The following is a 13011-nucleotide window of genomic DNA, read 5'->3' as shown; positions in this document are numbered from 1 at the left end:
TTTTTGGATTTCTGGAGGAACAAGTACAGGGCAGGACCACTAGCCAGGCACACAGGCAGCTGTAATGGCCAGCACCTGTGAATAAAACCTTTGGGAAGGAGGCATGGGAGTGAGGGCTGTGGGTGTCACCTTGTGGAGATGTGGAGTAGGAGGCATCAGGGAGGGGATCTGTTCCAGGAGCCTGGGCAGTCTGTGGTCTGGAGGGACTTCCCTAAGGCTGGGAGCAGTTTCCCATGGGATCTCTTACTGGCTTAACTGCACACATCTTCCCCTTGCCCTGGCAGTTTTGCTGTCTAACTTCTCCACTGTGGAGTTTAACTGCTCGAGGATGCAGAGCAGAGGTCTAAACATTTTTCCCAAAAGAGGGACTGGGTCTGGCCAGTGATGAGGGCACATCCAGCTGTGTCAATGGGTGTGATAAAAAATTTTGCCCCTCCCTGCAACCCGTGCTTCCCTCTGTATCCTTAGATCATTGCAGATGCTCATGCATATATATCTATCTCCTCTGGTCATTTCCCAGCTCCTGTGGCAGTCCCCATGGCTGCTGGCAGCAAGGCGCTGCTGCACACAGGGGCAGGACTCTCATAGCGTGACAGCCTTGTCCAAATCACTTGCCACAAGCAGCTCTCCTGGTCAAATTAACCATTCTAGGCAGGAGACCTCCTTGCATGCAGACAGCATTTGATCACTGAAAACCACTGCATAGTTCATGTTTGGTCCATAACAGAATGGCTGAAACATTTTTACCATGGAGCTAGGGAGAAGTGAATAAAGCCTAACACCTCTTCTGCCATGCAAATTTTGCACTGGTGTTAGAAGGCACAAAATAAAGTGGCACCTGTGCAAAGTTTGCACACATAGTGCCATACCTGGGGTCAATGTGGTAGCTGTAGTGCCTCTGCTTCTTGTTTACCTTGGAGCAAGAGAAGAACCAGGCCTTAGATTTTCAAGAGCAATTCAGCAGTCTCTGCAACTTGATGAGCCCCTGTGATATCAATGTTTTGGGGGCTGCAAATTAGAGTCCAAACTATGCTTTCAGGCACTCCTCCAGCCCCATGCAAAACTCCATCTGTGTTTCCTAAATTGATCTGGCTCCATCCTGGAGGACAGTAACGTAAGGCTGAAAACAAAGCAGCAGCAGCAGGAGGTGCTGGATCTTGGAGAGTGCAAAACACCCCAGTCCTATAGCACTTACACTGGGAGGAGAGTTTAATTAATTCCCTAGAACATGTCTCCATTGGACAGTGCCAGAGACTCCAAGTGTGGCAGCCCCACATGTCCTAAAATTAGAGCAAGGCCCCATGTCATTTAAAAAAAGTACACATTTTCTTATACAGTCAGAGTCAGGCTGGTACTTTTTGTGGCTCTTTTCTGTGTATTCTGGTTGTGCATTCAGCTTATGCAATGCATCTAGTAGTGTCTGGGATTTGATGAGCCGATCACATGCAACAATGAGTAATTATACATTTCAGTGGAGATCTCACATTTCAGTTTTGACCAATTACAAGCATGACACTATTTTTTTTTTTTAATGGAAAAAAAAAAAAGCTCCATGAGCTAAAATTTTTTGAAAGTACCAAGAAGGTCTGAAGATCTGGCTTCTCTCCCAAAAATCAAGATCCCCAGCTCTTACCACTTCATTAATCATATCAAAGCCTAGAGAGTTCACATTGGAGAGCCTGAACGTGATGAGTTGCACTGGGAACCTGCTCTGACCTTTCTAAGAGTCCTGAGAGGACCTCCCTTCTATCTGCTGGCCACAACACCCTTCAGGTCCTCCCTCACCATCCTCTTAATTTCTTACCAGCCCAAGAGAGACAACAGTCTCCGCTTCTCTGTCTCACTGATGAGACAGAAGACAGGGAGTCTGTTCTTGAATCAGATGCCTCCACAATCCCAAAGCTCAGCTACTCCCCATCAGAGGTTGGCATCTTCCCAGCCTAAATCACGAGAAAGGGATAGAGGTGGCAGCTGCAAAGGGCCTGCTCTTTCTGTGGGAAAGGTTGCAGGGAGAGGGAAAGGTCCTTTGCATGCCAGACTGTGAGAGGAGACAGGAGGGAGGATGGGAATTTGGAGATCTGTCGGTTCCCTCCCCTTTTCCCATGGCCCCAATGTTAGCTGGCAGCCAAACCAGTACTGTGCTCAGAGTATTTAGGGAGTGAAGTACAACGGCCAGCTGTGCTGTGGGCACGCACAGTAGGCCAGGAAAAGAGCAGGAACAGAGGGATATTTTTACCTCACTTTTTCAACTGCTGCAGTGTCTCCAATGCAGCACGTGAATGATCTGACTCTCACTCCTTGAGGGACAGGGAAACAGAGGCATGAGGGAATCTGGCACCTTGCAATGAGCAATGCTGAGTGGAACCAAAGAACCGGTAAAAGCTGTCCTGCTCCAACCATTGGGCAAAACTGACAAGTCAGTGTGCTTCAACTTGCAATTTACACAGTTCCCCAGCCTCAGCCCCCTGACTGAGCATAAAGCTATTCTGAAGCACATACACCTTGTAGGGTTAATAACACTCAGCTCATTGGCAGGTCTGGTCTAATTCAGATGTTTGGCCTGCACATTAATAAGATTCTACACCCAACTGCTGCACCATCTGGAAGTTGGTTTTTTTTTTTTTTTTTTTTTTTTTGGATAAATAGAAAAGCAACGGTTTATGCTGTAGTACATTAGCCCATTTAGATTCATTGCCTTTTTTCATACAGGCAGCTGTTACTGAGAACACTATTGTCAGCTCTCAGCAGCTGCTCTCCTGGAGAAGGGGCATGGGGTCAAGGACATGGAGAAAGGACAAAGCTACCTCCAACAGGCCTACTTCATTGGTGCTGCCCATTGTTGATTCAGGAGCTGTGCAAGGACTGGAGGCACTCGGATCAACATCAGGCAAAAATTAGAGCATCAAGCTGACGACAAAGGGAGCTTTCTTTCCAGAGCAACACTTTCCTGTGTTTGTATGCAATGTCAGGAGAAGTTTTTCAGAATCTTTCTTACCTTTTGGTGCACCTCCTCTTCTTCTGCTCAGAAGAAAGGAGATAGGAATGAGATAGGAATACAAGATACATGAGATATGAATGAGATACATGAGATAGGAATAAAGTTCCTTCAGCTGTTGATCTGGCTGATGGCGTTCCCTTCTAGCTGTGAACAACATAGGGCTTCATAGATGCTCCCCCAACTAGTAAAAGAGTCAAAATAGTATCACTTCTGATGGAAGGGAGCAGAGACAGACTCCAAAGAACATTAGAAGCTAGTTTTTGTTTCCTATGCAGTGGAAGCTTCCCGCTTCACTACGAATAATTCCTTGTACACCAAAAAGTCCTGGAGTCCTGCCTTCTTACCCGCATGTACACATGTTGCACCCCCATACCCTCCCACATTAGAAGGTGTGAGTGTCCCTGGTTGGATGTCAGCACACACCCATCAGGTAGTGCATTGCAGGACCTGAACAGGCATGAGACTGCCAAGTGCATGTTTAGCTGAAGGAACAGATATGTGTGGGGTGAGCATGTATCAGGCATGTTCTTCTCTAACAATTGCATTCCAGAGACCTGCCAGCCACAGACATCCGAACACATTAACATCACCCTAGTGGCTGCAGAAAAAAATCTTGGGATTTAAAGAAAGTTTTCTGGGATAAGCCTGTCTTTCATCAGGACAATCAGTTGGGTCAGCATTTGCAATCTGCTTCCCTGGGCTAGCAAACGTCCTTGTCCTTAGCTCCATACTTAGCTGGGATTTCTCTTTCTTTGTGATGGAGACAGCAGCCACATAGTGTGGTCCAGCGGCGCCTCTTGGAAGACAATCTGAACAAGCTGCGGGGCGAGACCAGGGTGCAGTCTACATGGGTTCAGTCTCCGCTGGCAAAAGACCAGGATGAACAGATGGAAAACGGAGAGGACAGGAGAAAAGAGACTTCACACCTGCTAATACAGTGCCAGGTAAGGCAACAACATGGTGCTGCTGATTTCACAGTGATGGCAAATTCTCAATGAGTTCCAGCTGCCCCACTCCCAAGGACCATGCTAAGTTATTAATTGCAAAACCAGCTGCAACCAGAGAGACAAGATTTCCTGTATGGCCTATCCTAGAATTTGGATACAGTTCTTCTAGCAGACAGAGGAAAGCCTTTCTGCCACTTGCATTCTAGTTGTCCGTATTTGAAGATAAATTACCTTGATCACATCCCTTCCTTTGTAAGCCAGCTTTCCCATAATACGAGTCAGTTCATAACTGCATACAGAAGCAAAGAATGTCTCCTTATCACTTTAAGACAGGTGCCCCTAATTGATTTACACACACTGGATCCAGTCTGGTCTGATTCTCTCAGGTGTCAAAGGACCTCCGAAGAAAGTGACTAACTGCGTTCTGAACCAGTGCTGTTGCGTTTCTTGATGGAAGCAGTATTTTTAGCTCCCTTTTCTTCTTATATGCTCCTATATAGCAGAACACACTTAAGAGTGTGCTAAGAAAGTACATACAAAAGTTATGACCCATGAAAGAGGGCTGCATGCTTAGAGATTTTGTTTTGCCAATCAACAGGGTTTGCACAAAGGACACAGGCACCAAATTAAGAAATAAGCTTATTTTTATTTATATTTAAAGTGTAAGAGTGTGCTAAGAAAGTACATACAAAAGTTATGACCCATGAAAGAGGGCTGCATGCTTAGAGATTTTGTTTTGCCAATCAACAGGGTTTGCACAAAGGACACAGGCACCAAATTAAGAAATAAGCTTATTTTTATTTATATTTAAAGTGTTAATGAGGAAAATAATACAGTGAAAAGAAATTAAAGCAAGATAAGGTAAAGCAGCAAAATAATAAGCAAACTACTATAGCAAGCACAAAACAAGGTAATGCGCCTAATCATTACTACATAGAGTTAGTGATAGTGATTAAGAAAGGTACATCACCAATTGCCCTGATAAAATGTTACCATCATCCAGATCCGCAGTCACTGGGGAGCCCAGCTGCAGCAAGGACTTGGAGAACTTTTCCCGGCAATTGGGACATTTCTATAGAGTGTGTCCACAGTATAGATGAGGCTTTGAAATTTCCCTGCAAACGGTCCCCGCTTTTATACAGTTGAATAAACAACTTTACATCTCAAACTGCACAAAACCTCTGGTGTGGTTTTCCCCTTGTCAACTTTCGTCTCGCGTTTGGCCAGGACATCAAAGAGGGAAGTTAAAAAAGGGTAAACACACTCGGTAATCCTGATTATGTATCTCCCAAAGCCTGTCACAGCCCTGCAGCATCCTCCTTTTACCTCTGCTGGTTGCGGTAGGCATATCTGGTTTTTGGTTGTGACAGGTATATCTGTTTTCAACAAATGTGACCACAGTTATACAACCAGCACCTTTCTGCTGGCTAACCTTACATAGCAAGCGTTACAGCAATGCTCTATAAGCATTACAACAAAAGCTTTTATAAATTGGCATACATTAATAAAATAATACATTGCACTGTGTGATCAATATTATACATACTAGGTATATTGTTAGGTTGTGAGGTTCAGATAGAGGTCAACTTTGGTTCAGGGTCTCACTGCTCAGGCCCTGGTATTTCAGATGTTCATGAATATGCAGATATGAGACTCACAAAAATATAGACCTGTTACCTGTCCTAAAGAACATCTCACATGTTAGAGTGTAAAGTCTACAGTTCCAGGAAAAACACATACACCTTTGAAAGTCAGTTGGCAAAATCAATTACCATATGAACACTGCCTGGTAGCAAGTTTCTGAAATGTTCAGATCAAGTGTCTCAGTACCAGAGGAAGCCACTGTCTGGTTTGTTTTCCAGCCTTTACTGTTGCAGTTAGGCATTGCTTACGCTGGGTTTTAGACTCTGATGTAGCTATGTTAACATAACCATACTTGGGAAAACAAACTAGAAGGATGAATGGCTCTCTGTGTCATTTCTCCAAATAGCTGGAGTCTTTTTTTTGAGCAAAGGAAGGTATTTCTTTTTCTTTAATCTCTACTCATTATTATTCTGTAGGAGGAAACTCGGTGATAAAGGGCAGTTTTTTTGCCAGGCATGTACATCGAACAAGGACAGGCATGCATAGATATCTTATACCAGGGGCAGTAGCTAACTCAGCGTCAGAGTCCACTACTCATTCCCCTTTTGTGTTTCTAATGGACTGTACCCCAGCTGTCACACGCATTATATTTTCCTTCATGGAAGAAGGTTAGTGAACATCACAGTCAAGGAAATAGGTCTAACGCTGCACTTAACTCTCCCTGAACTCAGTATCTTCTGCACAGGCATTCGTCTCTTTTTCTGCCCTTCTTAAGGGCCTGTCACTGTTTGCCACACTTAATCTTACGTTGAAGGAGGCAAGCTCTCCTCCCATTCTTTTTCATCTTGCTGCTTTTCATGTTCACATTTGCAAACTTCAAAACGCCTTGTCTGTAAGTAATAGATCTATGGCAGAAAATAGCAGTCAGGCTGCCAGTTCATTTTGACTGGAGAGGTGAGCTGGTACCTTTTGGAGAACTGCTTGACTATGGTGTAGTTTTCAGTGGAAATGGAACACAACCCTAGTGAAGTCTCTTGTCTCTGACAGCAGCTCCTGAGAAAAGATCATCTACTAGCATAAAGCTTCCATTTACATGCAGGCAAGTATGCTGAAAATTTGAAAGTGGTAACAAATACATCACCTGACTAGTAACTGAACTTGACTATGTAGACTTCAGTGATATAGGGAGATTCAGGCAATAAGCGTTTTCACTCCAACAGCTTATAGTTGCCCTGTGCCTAAGGCCTTTTTAAGTTTCAGAGATCACAGGCAGACCCAGTCTATAATAGTTGTACTGCAGAGTCACTCACCTTCCTATTTACTTAGGTGGGTTGCTCATATGGTACTTTAGAAGAATTTCCCCCTTTTGTGGCAGTCTTTGCAAAGCACTTTGGAAAGCTTGTTATGCCTGGCATGTGCATCATAAAATCAAGCTGTTATTTTTTGTGGTGGGGCTTGTCTCTCATTGCCTTGGAAACAGATGCTGAAAGATTCCACTTCCGTCCAAGTCTGCTTTTCCTCTGTGCCAGAGCAACCTGGGATTAATCAACCTTGGTTGGTTACAGAAGCTTCTTGACTTTGGAACTGACATTATTTCAGGAAGTAAAGCTGATTCCCCTCTCTCTTTCTCTTCCTTGGAAATCACCATGATTGACCTTTAGATGAAGACGAATGGTGACTAGTAGCAACAGATTGAAAATTCTAGGACAGAGATGAGAGTGGGTAATGTGATGAAAAGTCCTCTTAGTCCAAAAAGGCTTGCAGTGCTCATCAACTGCCTGTGTACTCCTTACCTAATCTGCATTGTATTTGTGGTATGCTGGACCAAGGACTCTCCTCAGGCTGCTGGTGAGTTCTCTGGGCAAATGGCTAGTGGTGTAATTGGAAAGTGGATAGTTTTTGTGAGGCTGCTGGAGCTGATGACTGTACAGGACTGTTTACCACTGAATTAGATGAAATGTTTTCTACAGAATAATTACTGTCCTGTTATATCCTAGCAAGTTTCTAACTTGCAACTTTCCCAGCATAAGGGTAGAGGAACTTAGGGAGGTCTGTTGCTGCTTCTGAGTGGCTCCTGGCAGTGAGTGCCAGAGTGGATGGAAGAAAAGGAATCACAGGAAAAATACAAATAGCAGGAGGTAAATGAGCCTCCCAAGAGGGAAACATTGTGGTTGGGTTTTTTTTCTGAGTGTTGGTGAAAGGCAAATCCTTGAAGAACTAGGCCATCAAGAATGGGCATGGCTAGGCACTATAGGTAGGTGAAAGCCATAGTTTGTAGACAGCAGTTACTCCATCTTTTCCAGTTCCTTTACTAAGTCCTGCTCCTCCTTTTTATTCTGAACATAACTCTTCTTGATGTCCTTGACATCCCTGTTTTTTCAGACCTCTACCATATATGAGACCTACTGTTATTTCAGTACCTCTGGCCTGCCGTTAAGGACTTCTGTGTAGAGGGGACAGAAAACAGATGGCAGTTGCATCTCTTTTTCCCTTTCAAGTGCAAAGGGGTGAAGAAATTAAGTGGGCAAGGCACTGGGGATTATTCCAGTAAAATCATGCAGAGGTGACTTGGTTGCAAGGCATCCAGTCTCTCCCTTTGCTAGATTACACCAGCTGTGAATATTGTAGTTCACGTCATATTTCCTTAAAGAGCTGTCTAGGAACTTAATGTAAGCCCTGCAGAAAATAGACACATCTTGATTAGGTTGTTTCTTGGATTGAGGAGTCACTTGAATGTGTCAGTTATCTTGGGATCTGCCTTAAATTCAAGCTCTTCTCAGGAATGCTTGTCCTGAGTGCTCCTGCTTCTCCCACAGACTTCTCCCTCTGGAAGCTGTTCAACTGAGAACAGACATCTACTCCCGGAACATTGTTCCCTATGGCACCAGAAGAAATGGAGAGAGGAAACCTAAAAAGGCTGTAGCACATCCTTGTATTCCTTTAGAAGCTTTTGTCATAGCAATTATTGCTCTGCTAATAAAGTCCATGTGGGTTTTCTGAACAAATTCACTAGTTATGCATCTATTAGCTGGAATACTGCTAAGATAAAGTCATTAATAAGTGTCTGGGCAATCAAATACGAATTAAAGAAGACAAATTCAAAAAGAAGCCTTTGGCAGAGGTTTGCAGAGCACTGGGGAGACCACCATTGTCCTGGATGAGTTTCCTGCCTTCTGACTACTGTCTAAAATACCACATCTTTAGCTGTGTTGCTAAGGAAGGTCTAAGGGATTGCCACACTGTTGGAGGAGTATGCCAATTTTTAGCCCACAGTAATTATCTGTTGTTATTTTTTCTAGTGCCAAGGTCAGGTATTGAAAGCGACTGTTAACACTGGGTGTCTACCAAATCTCATCTCCAAGAGCTGTTTAAACCAGCTGGGGTAAGTCTTTGCACAGTAAAAAAGGAGGGGTGGCTAAAAGAAAACCTATGGCAAGAACCCAGGCACTCTTGATTTCCAGCCCCAATGATAAATACTAGGAACTTTGCATGCACACATTGCTATTTAGGAGAAGATGCAGAGGGTGGGCTCCAAGGCAAGGCATCAGGAGCAGTAGCAGAGCTGTGTGCAGACCCCAGACTAGGAGGCAGAGCTGTGTCATTCTGTCTGTGTGTACTGCAGTGCAAAGCTGCCCAGCTGATGTTTAGCCTCAGTGGTGAGGAACACAAATGGGCACTGCCTTATGGTTTTACTTGTGGAATCTGCCTCCAGACATGCTGTATGGGAGAGATTCCTCCTCTCGTGGTCCTGTTCCCAATGAGACTAAGTACTGCCATCAGTGAGAAGTCCTGCTTTTCCTCCTCTTCCTCCACTTGAGGCAATAACACGTCTTGTGTCCCACAGGCTGGAAGAATTGTCTGCCATGGACTGTGGAGACATCTCTCTTCCCATCCCCAGCGTTGTTGGCCGAGTAGAACATATGGAGTTGCAATTTGGCCAGGAGACTGTGCTGTGTTCAGCACTGGTTGTAGGTGAGAGTGCCAGCCCCTCCACTCCTCCAGTTTTCCTGTGTCCCTCTTGCCCTGTCAGGGGCATTTCAAAGAACCTCTGGGAAAAGTGTAACATAGTGGGAGGTTAGTGATGTGGTCACCTCTTCTGCTGGCTAAGATCATTATGTGAATACCCTCAATGTAACCAAAGGCAAAGAGTATAGGAAGAGTACAGAGAAGATAGACCACATTGAAAGTGGGGTACTTAACACAGGATGTGGAAAATTCTCATTTCCTTCTAAAACAGACCTTTCTCAAAATTATCCAGAGTGCTTGATTAGTCCTCTGGTGCCCTGTGTTCTTCTGTTGAATAGGCACTTGTGCCTTTGGCTGGATGGAAGTCATCAGAGAAACTGATAGAGGGTAAAACTTATTCCCCAGAGTGTTTCTCTGTGTACTCATCTGACGCTGTTGCAGAGAGCACCCTGGAAGAACCTGGTGGCCCCAGAGTGCCAAGTCTCCCTTGGTGTCCTGAGGCAGGACCCTTTGAAGGAAGGAGCTGTAGGAGACAAGGTCAAGTCAGCAGGGCACTGAAACATCAGAAAGGCTGCATGTTCTGCATTTACATCAAGCTGTGCATATGCTGAAAATTACTTACTTGTCTTTTTCCCCCCTGTTCCTTCTCCCTATTAGTCTTACAGCTTTACCCTCTTGCCTTTATCTGTCCCCTCATCTTAGATGAGTACTATTCATATTCCAAGGCCTCCCTTGCTCCCTCTTTTCATGTCCATTCTTCCCACTTTCCTAGTCATCTAGAAAGAGCTTCCTTCTTTTCCACACTCCAGCTCAATCTTCTTCCCTGGTTTCCCCTCTACTTATTCCTGCCCTTCATGGGGAGTCTGTATTAGTACCAGCACAGGTGAATTTAGCCCAGTAGCAGCTATCCATTTTGCTGAGATGTGGAAATGGCTGCCTGGAAGGAGCAGAATTGCTGCATCTGTGCCTTACATCTCCCTGTGCATGCAGGGCTCTTGGTTATGCATATAAATAAATTATAAAATACAGCCACTGGTTACAGGGCAAGCAGGCATTCAGGAGACATGGGAAGTGTTAATGATGTTACTGGTGGCTGCTGAATCCTGCAGACTCCAGGACCTGGGGTTTCCTCCTTCCCTGCCACTGAAATCTAGATGGATGACTCTTCAGATCCAGGATGTCTCTCTCGCACAGTCCAATGCATGTTCTTAGTGGCAGGTTCAGACAGTTGCAAGGCTGAATATATATTTCAGAGGGGCACATACAGAGACAACACAGACAAAGCCAGCCACACAGATCACTACACATAGAACAGTGCCTTTACCAGCACTCACATGAACACCAGCACAGATAGCCCAGTACTGGTCCTATGGCTGAGGAGGACTGAAGTTTACTAGAAGCAGCTCATACAAGCACACTCATATTCACAGAGTCTTGAAATAACAGCACAGGTCTAGGTCTGTCTTATATCCCTGTCTGGACCCTGGGTCCCTTACCTAGCCACTGACCCAGACCTTGAGTCTTTCCAGATGCAGGTTTCCTCCTACTCACTGGCTAGACAGTTAGATTACACAAAAAAAAAAAAAAAATTATTATCTATTGGGTAGATTGCAGCCATCAGACAAGTGAACTGACCAACAGCCTGCTTGCATGTGACTGGGCCCCCTTACCCCCTCTCCTCTCCATTTTCCCATGCTTGTTCTTCCCTGATCCACCCTGCTGCTTGCCTTTTCCTGCCTTTGGACCTTCCCTTACACAGCCCATAGTAAAATTTACATGATCGTACAAGCCCCTTCTGGTATCTAATAGTGAGTTTCAAACAATCCTACAAGCCCCCTCAAATATCTCATAATACTCATTATAATCATGGTTCCCTCCTCTTACCAGCTACACAGTTCATTTGACCCTTTTCAGAGCTGTGCCTAAGTAGCTCCTGTAATGGCTCATCAGTCAGTGGCAAAAGAGTGCTGGTCTTTGTTATGGTCACTGTTACCACCTGCTTGTTAATGTTTGTGTGTTTAATTCATCAGTTTCCTTGTTATTTGATATTTACCTTATACTGAATAGACCATAAACATAACTTTATGAAACAGATGCTCTCGTATTCCACATTCTCTTACAGGAGAGACACACTTTCTTTAGAAGGGCAGTATATGTAGTCTTAAGCCTGATCACTCTCCTCTCTCTTCTCAGATGATGAAATGCTGGACTTTTGCATTGGTCTCCAGACTCTCTTGTCTCTCAAGGTAAGGAGCAGCTTCTTGCTTATTACAGGGCTCCTCTCAAGAAGTTCTCCAAGATTTGGTTGCTATAAGCATTAGAAATAACTTACATCCAGGTCTTCCAGGGTGCAACTTGCAATGCTTGTTGCACAGCTGCCTAGCTGTCTGCAGTATGCTCCGAGTCACTGATTCCTTCCCAGCCATTCTTAAAGGTTTTAAGAAAGGAATTACCCAATAGGATACTATCACATTTCCCATTCTTTATGTTCCTGACCATAGAAGTTGCAAACAGGAAGAGGAAACTGAAGAGGAGACAAGAAAAGGCGAAGCACACTGTGTCAGGAATTGTACCTGTGTTGCCTTTTGAGGGTAGATGTGAACAAGCTCTGCCCTTGCTTTGAGCCAGATTATCACAATCAGTGTCCAACACTTGCTGGACATGGGTGGAAAGCTGTCTCCTTTTGTCAGCTCAGCTCAGGGTTAATGTTCTGCTGAACCTGGCTCCCAGGTGGCTCAGAATATGGCTGCAGCACGTTTGCTCCTGACTGTTAAATATCTGTAGCCATGCGTCAGACTCATAAAACAGGAGAAGCATTGGGCTGTATAGCTGATTGATGTAAGGACATGACCTCAGAGGAAGTCATAGGAAGAAGGGAGGGGAGTGACCCTGTGAAGGGTTTGGAGATTAATCCATTGATGGGAATAGGAGTAAGGAGGCAGCATGGGGGACAGGGAGGGGAACTGGAATGTCTCTACAAACATAAGGTGGGGTTGTTTTATGGTTGTGCAGATTTTCCCCATAGACATAATGAGATTTGCTATCTGAAATGTCCAGCAAGTAACTGGCTCTTCCCTTCTTTAGTGTTGCATTGACTTGGAGGAAGGAGTCCTGCGATTTAAAGCGCTGAGTCAAGAGCTGCCTTTTCTACATGCCTCTGAAGAGCCTGGTCAGTGACTGGCTGCATTCCCCATGCCTGGGGCTAAGGAGACTTTACTGCCATGAGACAGAGTTGAGGGTGAGGCTCACATGCCCCTAACCTTGCTGTGTTCTAGGCTGAGGCATTCACTAGAAGTGAGAAAAAGGCAAATGGGTGCTGGAATCTGTTGTTGCTAGGAGTGCCTCATCTTGAGAGATATCCTCCTTTCAGTGGACCCTCTTGATTGTTCCCATGTGCTGAGCGGGCATTTTGTTCTTGTTTTTCTGTCTGTCCCTAGTCACTCCAAATTGTGCTTCTGTACTAAATTTACCCTACCCTTTTCATGACTTATTTTTCCAATACCCTCTGTTCATGAG

General features: G+C 44.7%; 1 protein-coding gene across 1 annotated transcript in view; it reads left to right on the top strand.

Annotated features, from left to right (window-relative positions):
• The window catches only part of NRIP2 (nuclear receptor interacting protein 2), a 13372-nt gene extending 700 nt beyond the window's left edge, over window positions 1–12672 (top strand). The window contains exons 2-6 of the mRNA XM_010080297.1: window positions 3766–3942; window positions 8829–8911; window positions 9374–9501; window positions 11689–11741; window positions 12580–12672. Coding sequence (XP_010078599.1) covers window positions 3766–3942; window positions 8829–8911; window positions 9374–9501; window positions 11689–11741; window positions 12580–12672 — 534 coding nt within the window. The remainder of the gene's footprint in view (window positions 1–3765; window positions 3943–8828; window positions 8912–9373; window positions 9502–11688; window positions 11742–12579) is intronic.
• The last annotated feature ends 339 nt before the right edge of the window (window positions 12673–13011 follow it).

This window comes from Pterocles gutturalis, unplaced genomic scaffold, assembly GCF_000699245.1.
Source record: "Pterocles gutturalis isolate BGI_N339 unplaced genomic scaffold, ASM69924v1 scaffold10014, whole genome shotgun sequence".
NCBI lineage: Eukaryota > Metazoa > Chordata > Aves > Pterocliformes > Pteroclidae > Pterocles > Pterocles gutturalis.
This window is presented reverse-complemented; position numbering and strand designations above follow the sequence as displayed.